General features: G+C 38.8%; 3 protein-coding genes and 1 long non-coding RNA gene across 4 annotated transcripts; 3 read left to right on the top strand and 1 right to left on the bottom strand.

Moving 5' to 3' along the window:
- Positions 1–2,724: 2,724 nt before the first annotated feature.
- On the bottom strand, positions 2,725–5,038 carry LOC136998249 (uncharacterized). Its single transcript, XR_010888862.1, has 3 exons — positions 4,523–5,038; positions 4,204–4,448; positions 2,725–4,040 (listed from the first exon to the last, which is right to left on the bottom strand). It is a non-coding gene; the product is annotated as an uncharacterized lncRNA (long non-coding RNA).
- Positions 5,039–5,312: 274 nt separating this feature from the next.
- Positions 5,313–10,742, top strand: LOC105670753 (uncharacterized). The gene is made up of 12 exons (XM_012364454.2): positions 5,313–5,809; positions 5,872–6,226; positions 6,606–6,830; positions 6,903–7,016; positions 7,255–7,410; positions 7,550–7,593; positions 8,500–8,784; positions 8,853–9,207; positions 9,579–9,812; positions 9,885–9,998; positions 10,241–10,396; positions 10,537–10,742. The coding sequence occupies exons 1-12, from the start codon at positions 5,556–5,558 to the stop codon at positions 10,585–10,587; spliced, it is 2,343 nt and encodes a 780-aa protein (XP_012219877.2). The 5' UTR covers positions 5,313–5,555; the 3' UTR covers positions 10,588–10,742.
- A 681-nt stretch (positions 10,743–11,423) lies between these two features.
- Positions 11,424–14,676, top strand: LOC136998238 (odorant receptor 10-like). The gene is made up of 6 exons (XM_067350775.1): positions 11,424–11,806; positions 12,073–12,433; positions 13,242–13,469; positions 13,722–13,835; positions 14,061–14,216; positions 14,478–14,676. Exons 1-6 carry the CDS (start codon positions 11,517–11,519, stop codon positions 14,526–14,528), a joined length of 1,200 nt encoding a protein of 399 aa, XP_067206876.1. The 5' UTR covers positions 11,424–11,516; the 3' UTR covers positions 14,529–14,676.
- Positions 14,677–15,304: 628 nt separating this feature from the next.
- Positions 15,305–17,431, top strand: LOC105670752 (odorant receptor Or2-like). The gene is made up of 6 exons (XM_012364453.2): positions 15,305–15,751; positions 15,960–16,296; positions 16,501–16,731; positions 16,790–16,903; positions 16,976–17,131; positions 17,296–17,431. Exons 1-6 carry the CDS (start codon positions 15,483–15,485, stop codon positions 17,344–17,346), a joined length of 1,158 nt encoding a protein of 385 aa, XP_012219876.2. The 5' UTR covers positions 15,305–15,482; the 3' UTR covers positions 17,347–17,431.
- Positions 17,432–18,326: the final 895 nt, after the last annotated feature.

Here is an 18,326-nt window from a genome sequence, read left to right as displayed (position 1 = left end):
TATTATTGAAAAACAATGTTTTTGGAAAACATTGTTTCAACCAGTGATTTGTATCTGGTATATCTGTGTGACCGATTTAAGTAATAAATTGCAGAGTGTTTTACAAAATTTTGATAACGATGGAGGATGGTTGGCACGAGCGCGGTAACGTCGATCAGCACTTACCAATATTTCACATTTTTGCTGCAATGTTATACTGACTATACTTTTCAGCCGCAATACTATACTTTTTCGGGAGGTATGCGATACGTTTTCTGAATTTGTTGGAAAAACGCAACAGCATATTGCGACAACTTTTTCTTAAACTGGAAATTTCCTTCGAAGTCGAGCAGTCACCGACTTAGTGCGATAAAGGAGAAGCTTCTCGCAAGAAGATAGGCTTGATCCTGCACGTCACATCTCACGCAACAGCTGTCGCCATTGCGAATGCTCTTATCTTTATATTGGTAAGTCTGGCATTTCTACATTTGCTTTATTAATGTTGAAATATCATATGAAAATATCATTGCGCGTAATATGTTAAATGTCGTGTTATACAAATTTGATAATCTTAACAATCTATCAATTCTTTTCATAAAGAATGAAACTGATTACCATTATCGTTTATTTCTTATTTTGTAAGAAATTTCTACAAAAAAAATTACGATTATTAAGTATATAAAGAAACAAACTTAGTTTTTTGCAGTCAGTCGACTTTTGATTACAAATTTTATAATATTTGTGTTGCTCCCAATATTTTAGTCACATTTTAGGAAACTTCACGTAAGTGGCCAATTGATTTTATATTTATATGTTATGCCAGTTAAAGCTATGGCTATTTGGCCGACGCTTATAACAAGACCTAACACGTACATTATCCGAATGTAATTTACACTTTTAAACTGTTTTTCTTTAAAAATTTTTAATTATTCAGTGTAAATGTGAGTTTAAGTATATGTATGACCGCAGTGTGTGAGCTCAGATCCGTGGGGTTGCTAAGCCCAAATGACTGTGCGGTTCAGTCACCCTTGCGGGAATATTAACGTATTTCTGTAATATATTGTAATGAAAACACCATTTGTGATTTAAATTTCTGAAATGCCGACGTCGTGCTAATCGATCGGCATTCGTTAATAAAAAAGCTCTCTTATTTTGAAAATGAGCATAAAAAAATATAACTTGTAATACATCAGCTACCATTAGCGCAGTGTAGCATATTGTGTTATAAATAAAAACATTTTATTGTTATTTGTTTTATTATTTTAATATTTCTATATTTTGCTTTCAGAGTAAATCAATTAGCGATGCAACCTACGAATCGCCATTGGTACGACATTCGCAAACTAGGATTATATTATTCATAATAATAGAGATCGCAGAAACGATTAGCGATCACGGCAGCCAAAATCATGAATTTATCGTTGGAAGATTTCACAGTAGTAAGTTTCTTCGATTTAATTTTTTCCCGACGCATAATTTTGCGATTAATTTACCTTGTAATGTAAAAAATGCGATTAACGTGTACGAGCAATAAATTGTCTCGTCTTTTCAGATCATGAAAGCGTCAACGTCATACATATTTTGCATGCAATGTATTAATAGTATTATTAGAGTTGTAGTTTAATTAAGTGCTACGAAAGAGACATTTATTAATTAAAAATTAGTATTTTGTTAAACTTGTTAAAATACAAAACTATTACGTATAGTATTATATAGTATACTCTTAAAATTTACAAATTATATTTGAAGTTGTTTTACAGATATAAATTACTGCACTTTTTCGTTGTATTGTATAGTAAAAGATCTAATATTACCAGGGAAAAGGCAGTCCACCTTCAGACCGCGTTTCACGAACATTTCTAACGTGAAATTCTCGTCGGTCTGCGCATTACATTTCTTCCCCCTATTTTTCTTCCGTCTCAAGAGGTTTCTGTCATAGACGTAAAAAATCTACGGTTTATGTCTGCGTCTATGGTTTCTTTCTTCGCTTTCAATAGTTTTCTTTTCTCAGCATTTTATAGATAATATAATCATTATAGACGAGCGAGCGCTGGAGAAAAGATTTGCATTTTTAAAGGTAATCGTTTGCTATTGCACGATAGCTGAAGATAGCCTGTTGATCGTTTTTGTCCCTAAAATTGCGATCATTGCACAGCTAGCACACTTGTGTCGTTCAACGTGCAATTACGTTTGATCGATAACCGTTCGGGCAAACTTGCTCACGCTTTGTCGTCGTTTGTCGTCCCTCACTCGGCGATCGGTCAGTTCTCTTATCATTATTACGCGCGACGCATATTCGATCATTCGACGACGTATATACGTTTCGCATAATATTGCTCACTCATCTGAACTATCTAGCTAAGCGAGATGACTTCAATTCGACAACCGTGAATTCTTCGGTTGAGATGAAGATTTATCGGCATGTAGCCGAGTTTGCGTACGGTAATTTTTCGTGATTTGTCTATATGATCGGTGGCGATAGTAATGTATTTTCAGTACACATATATCTTCAAAACCTCAATGCTTATAGACGCTTTGAGTAAATAGCCTAGCATTTTTGAAATTGATCGGCCTCTAGCTAAATCGTCGATATAAGCACGGTTGGTCAATAAAAGATTACTCAGTGAATACGTTTGTCCATTCGTTTTGATTCAATAGCATCGCGTGATAGAGTGCTTATCATTTTGTGCTTACAATAATAATCGTAAATATAAAACACAGAAAACATAGTATTCACAATTTCTCACAAATTCGCTTTTGTTTCTGAATATTTTAATATTCGTCACGGTAAAAGAACTATTTACTTTTACGCCGTGAAGTGTACAAATTTTCTGCAAGCGTTGCTTTGTCAAGTGCTTTTTCGAGTCTGGCGTTTATTCAACGATAGAGTTCCGCTCCAAACAACACGAATGTAAAAGACGTCGTAAAGAGGTTTACAGAACGTGTCAATTTTCCATACGGTTCTTTACGGCATCTTTTGTACTTTCGTGCTGTTTGCATGTACATCAATTTAGTACTCTTGTGCTATTTTGCGTCTAGAGTGTTTTACGAGATTCTGGCAACTATGGACGAGGACTGAAAGGAATACATTACCGCCGATGTAACCGATGATAATTTATGCCAATCTGTCTATAGTCGGTGTTCTAACATTTTAATGTCTATTAACGCCTCAACTACCGTCTTCTACGCTCTCGGAGGCCTCCTTCGGCGCTCCGCGAAGAACGAGGACGATTCTCGCGGGACCAGATTCGATCTTCCCGTCAAAATGGAATTCCCTTTCGACGTTAATGAATCTCCCATCTTCGAGATTACGGCAGTAGCCCAATTTCTCCATGAATTATCTCCCTTCTCTTTCGTCGCGATGATAAATGCTTTAGTCGTCACACTGGTAAGTATTAATCGGCGTTTCCGTTTTTATGTTTCATTTAAGATCACTTCCCAAGCTTTCGTATGTCATAAGAACGGATCGCCTTATTACAGATCGTATTTACAAAAAAAGTGTTTGTAGATCCTTCACGTGAATGGCCAGTGCAAGAGGATTTGGTCAAAATATCACCGAAGAGATATCAGAGTTCTACGTGCCTACCAAAGATGAGGGTTCTCATATTAAAGCGTCAAAGAATCATCACGCTGTCCGACGATATCAAGGATCTCCTCGCCTGGATCGCACTGATGCAATTTATCCAGCATCCTGATTATTTGTGATCTTGGATTTATGGATAATTATCGCGAGTAACACTCACGACTACTTTGATTTAAATAAACAAAAATTCTCACTAATATTTCTCCTCAATAAATTCCATAATTATAATTATTATTATAATTGAGTAATAAATATTCTCATAAAATATTAATAACGCGAATCTTGCCTCGCTACTTACAATTTATTGGTAATATACGTGCTCATCGCTCTTGCAGACCATCGGTAATAATCAAGAAGCGGTAATATTAACGAAATCCATCTTATTTTACGTCGCGATTACGCTGGAAGCATTCGTCTTCTGCTTCGCCGGAGAGTATCTCAGCGCGAAGGTTATCATAATGTCCGAACAGTATTTTATCTACGGGATAAAATTTTTAAAAATTTCTGCGATAAAAGACACAATATTTCATTTAGTGAGTGCTTAAGTTTCCTTGCAATTGGTGTAACATATATATTTATCGCAAATTTTATGGAAAAAAGGAAAAGAAAAAATTCGGTTTTACGCCATTCACAGAATTCACCTGGTTATTTTTCAGAACAAATCAATCGGAGACGCCGTCTACGAGTCTGTCTGGTGCAATGCGACTCCCAGTCAGTGTCGAACTCTTTTATTCGCGATTGCGAGGTCGCAAAAGAGATTGACGGTCACGGGCGGGAAAGTGATGGATCTTTCTCTAGTGGGATTCGCCAGCGTAAGATCCGTTCTTATACATACAAAATGTTGCTCATGGATATTAAACGCATCTCGCGCGAATCTCAAAGCTGACTATGCAAACAATTTACGAATGCAAATGATTCTGTCGCCTTCGTAACTGCATACATGTACGATATGATACTTACAATAAAAAGTATCTGCCCGTATGTAGGTCATGAAAGCTTCTGCTTCGTATAGTATATATATCGGTGTTGCACGTGATATATTAAAGCTCATAGAAATTGCCACGTGATCCAAATACAGATATCAATAATAAACGTGTCCGCTGATTTACTTGACAAAATGGATTGTAGGAAAACGTAGAGAATCACGCGCTGCTTCCTAAAATATGATAAATTGATTATTACCGATATCCTGGGCACAACACATGTGAACTGACCATACGCGACGTACTATTTGGTATTAATTTAGCAAATCAATAACTTGCAAAAAGAATACATTTTATCTGAAAATATAATGTCTGTATAAATTATTTACATTATTTTTAGTTATAAATGTAATCTCTTCAATTAATAAATTTTTGTAACGTAAATAAATATGTCATGCGTCTTTTTGTATATTAAAATATCAATTCATGTTTAATTAATAAATAATTTTTCTTAGCAATTCCGAAAAACATGTGAATATTATTGTTTTATACACACACACATATATAATTCTATATTATACTATTCATGAAACGATGTATCACACGACTTAGATCTTGCCACGAATCTCCCGCAAATCGTTCTCACAAGATTCCCTTTCCTTTGCCTTCGAGTTTCTCAAGTCTGTCAACGTTTGCATCCATCATCGCTCATGCGCGCTATCTCGGAACAGACGTTACATTTTTTAAGCGAATAATTCCCGTCCCCCTTCGTAAACGTTCAATACGCGTCTCCTCGAATTACGCTCCTTCCATTCTGCAACCTGTAATCATCGAGAAAATGTAACATACGCTTTTCTTTTTGCCGCTGTGCATCAGGCACAGCGCGGGACGCGCATAATTGCGATTGATCGATAAGAGCCGACAACGCAGGGGACGCAGCGCATTGTTGCATCGCGTAGCGCGCATAGTCCATCGAAACTCATGCTTAATTTCCGAGCCACGTTGCTCACATTCGGTAATCGTTCACTTCCGAAGAAAGACACACCGGCGGTCCGATTCCATGCGAGATAATGCGCGCAACTACCATCAGCACTTCCGTCGAGATCGGTCTTCGCTTTGTCGGGATCTGGCCGGGCCTGCCGTACGGATCCTTCACTTGGTTCACGTACATGAGTAGCGTGGCGGTCGTGCTGTATTTTCAATACGCGTACATTTTCGGTCACTTCAACGCCAACGACGTCTCGAATCTCATCGATGCGCTCAGCAACACGCTGGCTTACAGCCTCACCTTTCTGAAGCTATTCTCACTATGGTCGAATCGTAGGTAGGGAAAATAATTCCCTTGTAAGAGACACAACGATAAAGTACGCGAGCAATTGTTCGCAGGACATTTTATAACATTCTGCTAACGATGAACGAGGATTGGAGCAACGTCAACCGCGACCGATCGGTATTGTGTGCCATGACGGACAATGCTAATCTGTCGCGTCGCTGCTCGAATATATTGATCACTATCAATATTATCGCCGCGACTTGCTACGCCGCGATCAGTCTCATACATCTGTCGACCGTCTCTGAGGAGAATCTCAACGTTAGCTTGAAAGTGCTACCTATAAAGATGGAACTTCCATTCGAAGTTAACGCGACTCCGTTCTTTGAACTTCTGGTGGCCGGTGTGTTTCTACATGAAGTGTCGGTTGCCACTTTAAACGCTGTAACAATCAGCTTGATCCTCTCCCTAGTGAGTTTTACTAATTATATAAACGATACGTTACTCTCTCCAAACCCAATTTACTCAATTTTGATTCTAATATGTGTCTAAAAGATATTTAATTAATAATTCTGTTTAATAAGCTTAATTATTGAGTATAAGTGGAGTTTGAGATTGTATCGAAAGTTTTAATGGATTTTGCATTTTGTAGATTTAATAAGCTTTAATTATTATATTTTATATTAATTAAACAAAAGAGCTATCTAACTTTTTATTCTTCTCCAGTTCTGTATTGACTCAAATTTGAAGAGAATTTCAACGTATTTTTAAAGAGAATTTTCGCTTTAGAAACTACTAATTAAGCTAATTACAAACTACTTTTTATAGATTTATTAATAGTCACATTTAGGTACTTCACGTAAGCGGACAGATCGATATTCTTCGTCGAGATTTATTGACAATCTGCGACAGCGGATCTCCGCAGCGCGATTCAAACGTCAAACTTTTAACAATTCAGCATCAAAGAATAATAACATTTTCGGATAACATTGAAGAACTTTATTCGAACATCGCGCTGATGCAATTCCTTTCGAATACCGTGGTCATCTGCTGTATCGGTCTCACTTTAATAAACGTAAGCCGCGAATCATTAATCAATAAAATAAGTATATTAAATTTTTCTGAACTTTTTCTTTTCTTTACTCAGGCTCTTGACAAAGACGGAGTTTCCGTACTGCTATTGAAATCCGTCTCTTTTTATATCGCCATAACGTTGGAAGCCTTTATCTTTTGTTTCGCCGGAGAATATCTCAGTGCCAAGGTCTGCGCAATATTTTGTTTCACTCTTTGGCGCAATAAATTTTCAAACTTTTCAGAACTATTTATCAAACTTCAATATTTACAAGCAATGATACATACATTTCTTTTGTGCTGTAATTCTTAAATGTCTAAAAGTTCTCGGACAAGTAATAGTGCTGGATTGAATTTGACATTAAATTCGGACAAACTGATAAATTTCTTTCTCTTACTTTTCGAGTTTGCGTGTTGCTTTTTTTCAGAGCAAATCGATCGGCGATGCAGCGTATGAGTCGCTCTGGTACAACATGACGCCCACCGTGTCCCGAATTTTAATGCTTATCATGCTCAGGTCGCAGAAAAGATTGACAATCACCGCAGGAAACGTCATGGATCTTTCTCTAGAAGCATTTACAGTCGTAAGCTTCATCTTAACGAAATACCTATAACAAGATAAAATATCGAGCTTTAATGTTTCTTAAAAGAAAGTGGTAAATAATATAATCCATCACGTGTGAATGTATGTATAGATGAAATTTATCGTTTTGTTTCGGCCAGGTGATGAAAGCATCCGCCTCGTACATGTCGGTGCTGCACGCGATGTATTAGAACTCGTAAAAATTGCCACGTGATACAAATACAAATATTATTGGTAAACGTGTCCACTAAACGAAATGGACGAACGTAGGAAAATGTAGAAAATTGCGTGCTGTTTCTTAAAATATGATAAATTGATTATTACGGCGATGTTCTTGGAGCACATGTGAGCTGATCCTGAGCATCGTACTATCTGATATTAATTTACCAAGTCACACACACTTGCAAAAAAAATACATTTTATCTAGAAATGTTATGTCTGTGTAAATTGTATATTATTTTTAGTTATAAATAAAATTATCTTTAATTAATAAATTTTTGTAACGTAAATTAACATATTATGCATTTTTTTACATTAAAATATCGATTCATATTTAATTAATAAATCATTTTTCCTAACAGTTCCGAAAATTACGTGAATATTGTTGTATTTATATATATATAATTCTACACTATACTATTCACAAAACGATATATTGCGCGATTTAGATCTTCCCACGAGTCTCCCGCAAATCGTTCTCACAAGATTCCCTTTCCTTCAAGTTTCTCAAGTCTGTCAACGTTTGCATCCATCATCGCTCATGCGCGCTATCTCAGAACAGACGTTACATATTTTAAACGAATAACTCACGTCCCCCTTCGTAAAGGTTCAATATGCGTCTTCTCGAATTATGCTCCTTCCTCTCTGCAACCTGTAATCATCGACAAAATGTAACGTACGCTTTTCTTTTTGCCGCCGTACATCGAGCACGGCGCGGGGACGCGCATAATTGCAATTGATCGATAAGGGCCGACAACGCAGGGGACGCAGCGCATTGTTGCATCGCGTAGCGCGCATAGTCCATCGAAACTCATGCTTAATTTCCGAGCCACGTTGCTCACATTCGGTAATCGTTCACTTCCGACGGAAGGCACACCGGCGGTCCGATTCCATGCGAGATAATGCGTGCAACTTCCATCAGCACTTCCGTCGAGATCGGTCTCCGCTTTGTCGGGATCTGGCCGGACCTGTCATACGGGTCCATCACTTGGTTCACGTACATGAGTAGCGTGGCGGTCGTGCTGTATTTTCAATACGTATACATTTTCGGTCACTTCAACGTCAACGACGTCTCGAATCTCATCGATGCGCTCAGCAACACGCTGGCTTACAGCCTCACCTTTCTGAAGCTGATCTCTCTATGGTCGAATCGTAGGTAGGGAAAATAATTCCCATGTAACAGACACAACGATTCCGACAAAATACGCGAACGATTGTTCGCAGGATATTTTATAACATTCTGCTAACGATGAATGAGGATTGGAGCACTGTCAATCGCAACCGATCGATATTGTGTATCATGACGAACAATGCTAATCTGTCGCGTCGCTGTTCGAACCTATTGATCAGCCTCAATACTACCGCCGCGATTTGCTACGCTGCGACCAGTTTCGTACATCTGTCGACTAATTCTAAGGAGAATCTCAACGTTAGCTCGAAAGTATTACCTATAAAGATGGAACTTCCTTTTGAAGTCAACGCGACTCCATTCTTTGAACTTCTGGCGGCCGGTATGTTTCTACATGAAGTGTCGATCGCCGCTTTAGCTGCTACAACAAGCTGCTTAATCCTCTCACTGGTAAGTTTTACTAATTATATGGACGATACGTTACTTTCTCTAAACCCAATTTACTTAATTTTGATTGTAATATATGTTTAAAAGATAGTTAATTACTAAATTTGTTTAATAAGCTTAATTAATGAGCAAGTAAGTGGAGTTTGAGATCGTATCAAAAGTTTTAATAGATTCTGTATCTTGTAGGTTTAATAAGCTTTATGTATTATATTTTATATTAATTAATTAAACAAAAGTACTATCTGACTTTTTATTCTTCTCCAGTTCTGTATTGACTCAAACCTGAAGAGAATTTCAACATATTTTTTTAAGAGAATTTTCGCTACAAATAATTAGAAACTACTTTTTATAGATTTATTAATAGTCATATTTAGGTACTTCATGTAAGCGGACAGATCGATATTCTTCGTCGAGATTTATTGACATTCTGCGACAACGGATCTCTACAGCGTGATTCAAGCGTCACAGATATCAAACTCCTAACCGTTCGGCATCAAAGAATAATAACATTTTCGGATAACATTGAAGAACTTTATTCGAACATTGCGCTGATGCAGTTTCTTTCCAATACCGTGGTCATCTGCTGTATCGGTCTCACTTTAATAAGTGTAAGTAGCGAATCATTAATCAATTAAATAACTGTATTAAACTTTTCTGAACTTTTTCCTTTCTTTACTCAGGCTCTTGCCAGAGACGGAGTTTCCGTGCTACTATTGAAATCCGTCTTTTTTTACATCGCCGTAACGTTGGAAGCCTTTATCTTTTGTTTCGCCGGAGAATATCTCAGTGCCAAGGTCTGCGCAATATTTTGTTTCACTTTGGTGCAATAAATTTTCAAACTTTTCAGAACTATTTGTCAAATTTCAATATTTACAAGCTTATGATACGTACATTCCTTTATACAACGCTTGTAATTCTTAAATGTCTAAAAGTTCTCGGGCAAGTAATAACGCTGGATGGAATTTAAAATAAAAGTCGGACAAACTGATAAATTTCTTTCTCTTACTTTTCGAGTTTGCGTGTTGCTTTTTTTCAGAGCAAATCGATCGGCGATGCAGCGTATGAGTCGCTCTGGTACAACATGACGCCCACCGAGTCCCGGATTCTAATGTTTATTATACTCAGGTCGCAGAAAAGATTGACGATCACCGCTGGAAACGTCATGGATCTTTCTCTAGAAGGATTTACGACCGTAAGCACTTCACCTTAGCGAAATATATGCTATAACAAGATAAAATGTCGAGCTTTAATGTTTATTAAGACAAAGTGGGAAATAATATAGTGTATCACGTGTGAATGTGTGGATGAAATTTATCGTTTTATTTCGGCCAGGTGATGAAAGCATCCGCCTCGTACATGTCGGTGCTGCACGCGATGTATTAAGCAAGACGAGTGGATAACAATTACTTGTGCCAAGCACATCCATCGTGATTACTGACCTATCGGACAGTAACAAGTGTATCGTTATACGTATTAGTAAGAAAGCATAGAAATAAATAAATATAACAATAATTCCTCCGGACAATCTACAATAATTTATTAAAGAAAGACTTCCGATCCCCGCACAAAATGTTCTTGAGAAAAATATTCGAAATATATTTTACATCGTAAACTATTTTTTGGTATTAATATTAGTTGTACCAAATTTTATCTTTTGTTCACAATTTTCAATGTTCTAAATTTATATAAAATATAATTCACACACCATATTCTCTTTTTTCATCACACATCCGTGGACTTACTCGCTCGCTAGGGATGGCAGGTATACCCGCTGCGAGTAATTACAATGCTCTCTCTTTCCCTCGCTGCGCCGACGATCCGGACATACTAATTTAACTTTCCTCGCGGTTGCTCTCTGCATTTTATCATTTTCAAGCGTCTTGACCTACCTGACCATTATCCGGCGCGATCTCCGGAGAGCTGCGCGCGCTCGTCTCCTGAATTTTTAAGGCTCAGCGTAATCCCGGAGACAATGTTCTCCCACTCTTTTTTTTTTCCTCCGTCGTTATCTATACCCGCACTTATCTTACCTAACTATTGCAACCTTATCCAGCAATTTTTCCGTCGAATATCCTATCGGTACTTCCTATTGGTTCACGGCGACGTAGTGGGGATCCGATACGCGCGGCGATCCTCCCGTATTCATCCACGTTTATCCCCCGCGTGTTCATCCATGTGTTCGACGTACGGAGCGCACGGTCGGCTTTTCAACGAAATTTCCAAGTTTCACGACGGTGAAGAAGGCGCTTCAGCCGGTTCGATGTAAGAAGGCGCTTCAGCCGGTGACTCTATTCGAAAGCAGAGCCGCGGAAATGGACCGGAAGACCGATTCGAATCGATCGACGATGATCCTAATTGGCACTGTCAGCCGCTCGATCGAGATCGGTCTCCGTGTGATCGGCGTTTGGCCCGACTCATCCTACACGATCCTCCGCCGTGCGTTCTGGATGATCACGTTAGCGATGGCGCAGACCTTTCAATACTGGTATTTCGTCATACACGTTCGGACCGACGATCTGTCGCATCTCATGGACGGTCTGAGCACCACGATGTCCTATAGTCTTCTACTACTGAAACTGGCGATATTCTTTATCAATCGACGGTGAGCTCCGTTTCTCCTCCAAAATTTTGACACGGACGACATACACGCATTCCAACAATACATTTTAAGTATTTCTAAACTAAATTTTGATTGATCGATTAAAAAAACAATATGAAATAAATTGATACAACTGAAATAACAATAAATTTGTGATCTTTAACATATCATAGTTGTCTAAGAAATAAAAAAAGATATTTTGTATAATGATCGCGAAAGAATTGAAAATGTAAATCCGACAGGATCCTTGATAGTGCAGTTTTTCGTAGGATATTCTACGGCATCTTAATGTCGATCGCTCGGGATCGAAGCGAGTGCACGACCGACTGGGCTATCTGCTTAATGACGAAGACGACCTATGTCTCGCACCGATCCTCCAATCTGATCATCGGTCTCTACTCGATGTCAGTGATTCTCTACGGTACCGGCGTACTGGTCGCCCGCCCCGACGATCCCGATGACGTCGACGAACAGTTCGAGATACCGGAACGAGAGCTGTTCCTCAAAATGGAGCTGCCATTCGAGTCCAACACCTCTCCTGTTTACGAGATCGTCATGATTACGCAGTTCTTTCATCAACTCGCGGCGGCGACGATAGTCGGCGTGCTGAACGCCCTGATCGTCTCACTGGTAAGTGAATAAGTTCTGAGACGACCTAGATTTCGAAAAAAAAAAAACGATCGATATAAAACCCATCCATATAACTTTCGCGAATCTTTGTGATGTAATACATAATATATGATTGACGGTGTTGAATCTTTCAAATACGTAATTTATCTGAAAATAAAGGAATAATAAAAGAGGAATTCTTGATTTTATATTTGTTCAAAAGTTGGATTTTATCAGAGTTGGATTTTAATTATGAATCGTTGCTAATGGAATTACTATGTATCTTATCGAATGTGCTGCGCAATAAAAATGCATAATTTAAATAAACATAGCTTACGGAATAATGAAATAATTTCAGTTGGATTTTTCTCGCGCGTTACGCCGCATTAAAATTTTAAAATAATGAGATATCCTGCATTATTTGTCCTATTAATAACTTACTTCATTCATTTCATTTTTCCGCAATAAAAATGCTCTAGTGAGTGCACGATCGATAAGCTAAATATAAACGTTTCTACATTTTTGCTTTTAACTACCTTCTTTTCTCGTAATGAACCCTATTTTCGTCTTGAAAATATTACAAACTCTCTTTTTCTTAAATATTATTTATACATTATCAAGTACTTTTTACATTTAATTTTAACTTGTATAATAAATTTCTAATTAATATATGTTCTTAGAGAGTAGTTTTATACTAAAATTACAAATCTATATAAAAATATATCTTATTTATTTATCATTGAAAACTCTCTGTATTCACAAGTTCTTCTTCGCACTGAGTCATCCCAATGCCGTGAATACCCTGCAGGGCGTTGACCGCTATTTTTAGATTCTTCACGTAGGTGGGCAAATCGATATAATGTGCCGTGGATTGATAGAAATCTCCTCAGGCGACGACGCGTATTTGCAAGCCACGACCATTAAAGCTCTAATACGCCAACATCAGCGAATTATCGCGCTGTCAGCCGATATCGAGACTGTTTTCTCGTACATAGCCTTGATGCAATTTCTGTGGAATACATTGGTCATCTGCTGTCTTGGATTTTTAATTGTCACTGTGAGTAACACTTTACGAAACGTTGTAACGCGCGCAGTCTATATACGAATGATATCGTTAAATAAATTGCACCAAATATTTATTTTTTACTCGAAATTGATGGCACATTGATATGCAATAAAATGGACGAAACACTTCACACGAGAGTAGCAGAAATAATTGATGGCGCTTAGGTGCGGATTCTAAAGCACTCTCATTTAATCCACCATTTAAAACGTATGACATGTGTTATTATTTTCGATCACGTTATAGTCGATCGGTGACACAGAAGGATCGACGATGCTGATCAAGTCTCTCTTTTTTTACATCGTCATCACTCTGGAGGCATTCATTTTTTGTTACGCTGGAGAATATCTCAGCGCCAAGGTCAGAATGCCAGTAGAATTACAAATGATGTCTTCGTGAATTCGCATATAATAATGCCTTATAATTGTTATAATATGAAAAAATTATACACGTGCAGTTGCAAATCTCGTGCAACATTCTGCATCAATATAATTTTTTCATCGTTGTTCTATTTTTCAATGAAATGTTATGATAAAACAAATTGAAAAATATAATGGCTATAATTCTTAATTAGCTGGATTGCAGGGTAGAATGATCGGCGATGCAGCGTACGCGGCTAAGTGGTACGACTCGAGTCCGGCGCGCAGCCGCATTTTACTACTTCTAATTGTGCGATCGCAAAGAAAGTTGTCTATTACGATCGGAAAATTTATGGATCTTTCTCTAGAACGTTTTACAACTGTAAGATGTGTTCCGAGAATTACATTTTCCTTAATTGTGTAGTTGAAAATTGTACTTGCTTCGAAAATACATCCTGAAAGTACATATTGTTAATATTGCATTCAATTTTTTGAACTGATAGCAGATATAATTTTTTTGTCTATATAGAAACTTTTAATTTTTTGCTGCTTTTTTAAACTTCTGCGTCAAATTTTTACCAGCAATTATGCACTTTAATGGCTGTCAAAGTATACGATAAGATCTATTTTTTTTTTTTTCTAGATCATTAAGGCGTCAGCGTCTTACGTGTCCGTGCTGCATGCTATGTCTTGAAGAGCGCAAATAATCGAAGAGGCAATGCCCTTGTGTACATTTGTAGCTATTATTGGAAACGTAACGTCTCGTGGTTCTAATTGGCGTTCCGCAAGCGTGTGCGGTATCCACACATGTAAATGCTGTTTCAATATATCTTAATCGAACAGTTGCGTTGCAAATTTTATAGATAAACGTTTCCATGCACCGCTCGACCTTCTAGAACGTCCAATCCTCACCATCGCGGACTTTCATCATCGCTTTCAATTTATCCTTATGAATTTATGCTCCACAATTCCCATTCTTCGTTTCCTTTTTATCATTCGAAAGTTTTAAGTATTCTGCGCACGCATCTCGTGCTCACGTGCATTCGACGCACGTATATCTGTCTTGCATTTTTTATGCAAATAACAGACAGCAATCGAGAGCGATACGTACGCGAGGGTGTACGAATGTCTGCCCAGCTGTCCCTACCTGTTCTTTATTTTTTTCTTCTTGCAAGCACAATAATCATAAAGGCATCGCTTTATAATTTTTATTCGTGGAAAGAAGCACGACAGAATGAATAATTTTTATTGGCCGACTATAGCCGAGGTGGGGGTTGCTCGAGCTTCAGATCTGCGGAATTTTACAGTTTTACTGAGACCTCTCGACTGACCATATCCGCCGAGAAGACTCGGCAATAACTATCGATCATGCTGCAGTCGGAAGTTTCGCCGCTCCCCTTTTAGCCGATGACGCCACGAATCCCAGCGTTTCGTCGCTGCAGCGTGTTGTAGTTTCAGTGGAAAATATTTGAGTTGCGCCGAACATTTGGATCGCATAATCTCACGTTTCGGCAAATCAATATTCCTTTTCAGATTACAATCTTGCCTGTAAAAGAAATAGAGCCGAGTTAATATTAAGATCAGTGATAAATAATCCGTGATAAATCGCGTTGCTGTCGCCGGATGTCATCTGACTTATTCGGGCGCGATGAAGACCGAAGTGAAACCGATGACTTCTGTGTGTCGCACCGTGGAGTTCGGCCTTCGCATGATCGGCATGTGGCCGGGTACGCCGTACGCAATTTTGCGCAAAGTCTTTTCCATATCTTCATTGGTGATGTTTCAAATCTTCCAGTATCGTCACATAATCATGCACTTCGGCGAACAAGATCTCTCAGTCTTCATGGACGTTTTAAGCGCGACTCTGGCTTATAGTCTCCTGCTTATCAAGCTGATTATCTTCGCGTTCAATACTCGGTAAGCTTCGTCGCGATGTGTAGAGAGAGCGTAAAATAAGGATATTCTAGATGCTTTTTTAAAATCTAAAATCGTAAAAAAACTTATGGATTTTTTATTGTTATTGAACTGTTGCATTGATTAATTCAATTTCAACGATATTTCGCGAAACAATCCGTGTCCTCGCGCAATTATATCGGTCAATATTTCTGGAAATAATCCGTTATAGTTTGCTCGACAAAATCATAGCACGTGTGGCCGAGGACTGGAAAGAGTGCGACGTTTCCGACGAGCACACGATGACCAGAATGGCTTACATGTCTCGTCGATTTTCCAATTTGATAGTCGTCTCAAACGCGACGTCGGTGATCCTTTACGCGACTGGCACCCTGCTGAGGAATAGAAGCGACAACCAGACCGATGCTCGAGAGCTCATCCTCAAGATGGAGTTGCCCTTCGAGATGGAGAGCACATCAGTTTATATAACTATTCTTGTCATACAGTTCGTTCATCAGACGAGCGCGGCTAGTATGGTGGGCGTGTTAAATTGTTTATTGATAAGTCTCGTAAGTCCGAGTGTTTACTTTTTTCCATTATTTGCCAATGTTTCTGAAAAAAATATAATTATGTAACACCAAAAAGGAGGGTTTAGAAATATAATAAAATAATTTTTTAATGACGTATAAAAAATAAGAATTAAAATGTGCACACAAACACATTATTTAAACCAATATAAAAAAAACACACCAAACTAAATGTTGTGCTTTAAGATTCTCCACACAAGTGGGCAGATTGACATAGTGCGGCAAAAACTGGGCGAAATCACGCGGAAGGAAATCGAGCACGGCGTGACCGAGAGCGTTGTGAAAACGTTGGTCGTGCGGCATCAGAAAATACTCTCCTTCTCGAACAACATCGAGACTCTCTTCTCGAACATCGCGCTGATACAATTCGTATCGAACACGCTGGTCATCTGTTGCTTGGGTTTTCTCATCGTGATCGTGAGTAGACTGAAATACCGCAACTCCCTCGACATACAAGATATCTCGTGAATTTCAGTCTATCGGTATACCAAACGGATCGGCGATGCTGATGAAGTCTGTGTTATTTTACATTGTTATCAACACGGAGGCGTTCATATTTTGCTTCGTCGGCGAGCACCTTACCATGAAAGTCAGTATACATAATGTATCATAACGCGACGCGATACGTTATTCCACAACGAGAGTTTACTATACATTTCAGGGTAAAATGATCGGCGACGCGGTGTACGAGTCGCTTTGGTACGATCTGACACCGACGCAGAATCGCAGCCTTCTTCTTATGATCATGAGGTCGCAGAAACACTTGACACTTACAATTGGGAAAGTCGTGGATCTCTCCTTGAGACAGTTTGCCGGCGTAAGAATTTCGTGAGATAACGAAAGCGATTGAGGAAAAAAAAAGTTGTACTCGCGCATGCTATCGCGTATGATGTTTTGACAACCGGGGCGACGTTCTCCAGTCGCTTCGCCGCGTCATGACGTTCGCGTACGACCTCCGTAATTGCTTCTATCATGTTGTAGATCGTGAGAGCCTCGGCGTCATACGTGTCGGTGTTACACGCGATGTATTGAAGCCTTAAAACGTGCCTCGTGCGCCGCTTGTATGTTCGCGTGCAGAAGAATATAGTGCTTTTACTGCCGCCAAGCCGTTTGCACGATTAGCAATTTTCCCATTCAGGGGCTCGACGGGGTATCGCATCAAGTGTACGCGCAAGTATACGAGACAGGGTATCGTTTACCGAGACATTGGCTCGTGATAACTTTACTCGGTTTGCAGTGCATAAGCACAGAGCTATAAACACAATGTTGATTCTCTCGATCAATGTGCTGTATGAAATCTGATAACGTAGAATAAAAGGATGCGATTATTCTTGAAATACGAAATGTACTGATTTCAACTTTTTGCACAATTTAACATTTCCATCAGTTCAAGGAATTAATTTAATCATTTTCTAATTATTTTAGCTACTTAATTATTCTTTCATCGCATTTGCATCATACCGCTCGCACTGTTTATCGTAACACAAGGATATATTTATGCGCTTACGTATTTCGAGTTTACGATTAAAAGTGCAAGAGTGGAAGACAATAATATACGAAAGCAATATTGCAAAGTACTCGCCTTAGGCGAGTTACGAAGAAAAATCGTCTACTAAACCATACCTTTCTTCACCACGTGCCTGCACCGTCGCCCTCAAACTGTCCGATTCTTCGCGCAAGCACCTATAACACCAACTGCGATATTCGTACTGGTCTTTCCATCACAACAAACTCCTGCGATACGTCTTCGTTTTCCTCCCTCGCAATCCCCACCACCTATACATTTCCCCAGTAGCAAAACTTCTCAACCTCACGGCGAGCAGTTCGGGGAAGCTGCGCAAAACTACGTTCTTTCTTGCCTGGCCCGTTGCATTTTTAAAGAGATTATATTGTACTCGACGCGGAGGGAGAGGTCGCGCGCGCGCCCTCCCGCTTTTCATCGCTCGTGAAATTGCAATTGCAATTTTCTGCATGCTACAACAGAAATATATATTTAATGAGCAGTGATTGCG

This window comes from Linepithema humile, chromosome 2, assembly GCF_040581485.1.
Source record: "Linepithema humile isolate Giens D197 chromosome 2, Lhum_UNIL_v1.0, whole genome shotgun sequence".
In the NCBI taxonomy this organism is placed as follows: domain Eukaryota; kingdom Metazoa; phylum Arthropoda; class Insecta; order Hymenoptera; family Formicidae; genus Linepithema; species Linepithema humile.
This window is presented reverse-complemented; position numbering and strand designations above follow the sequence as displayed.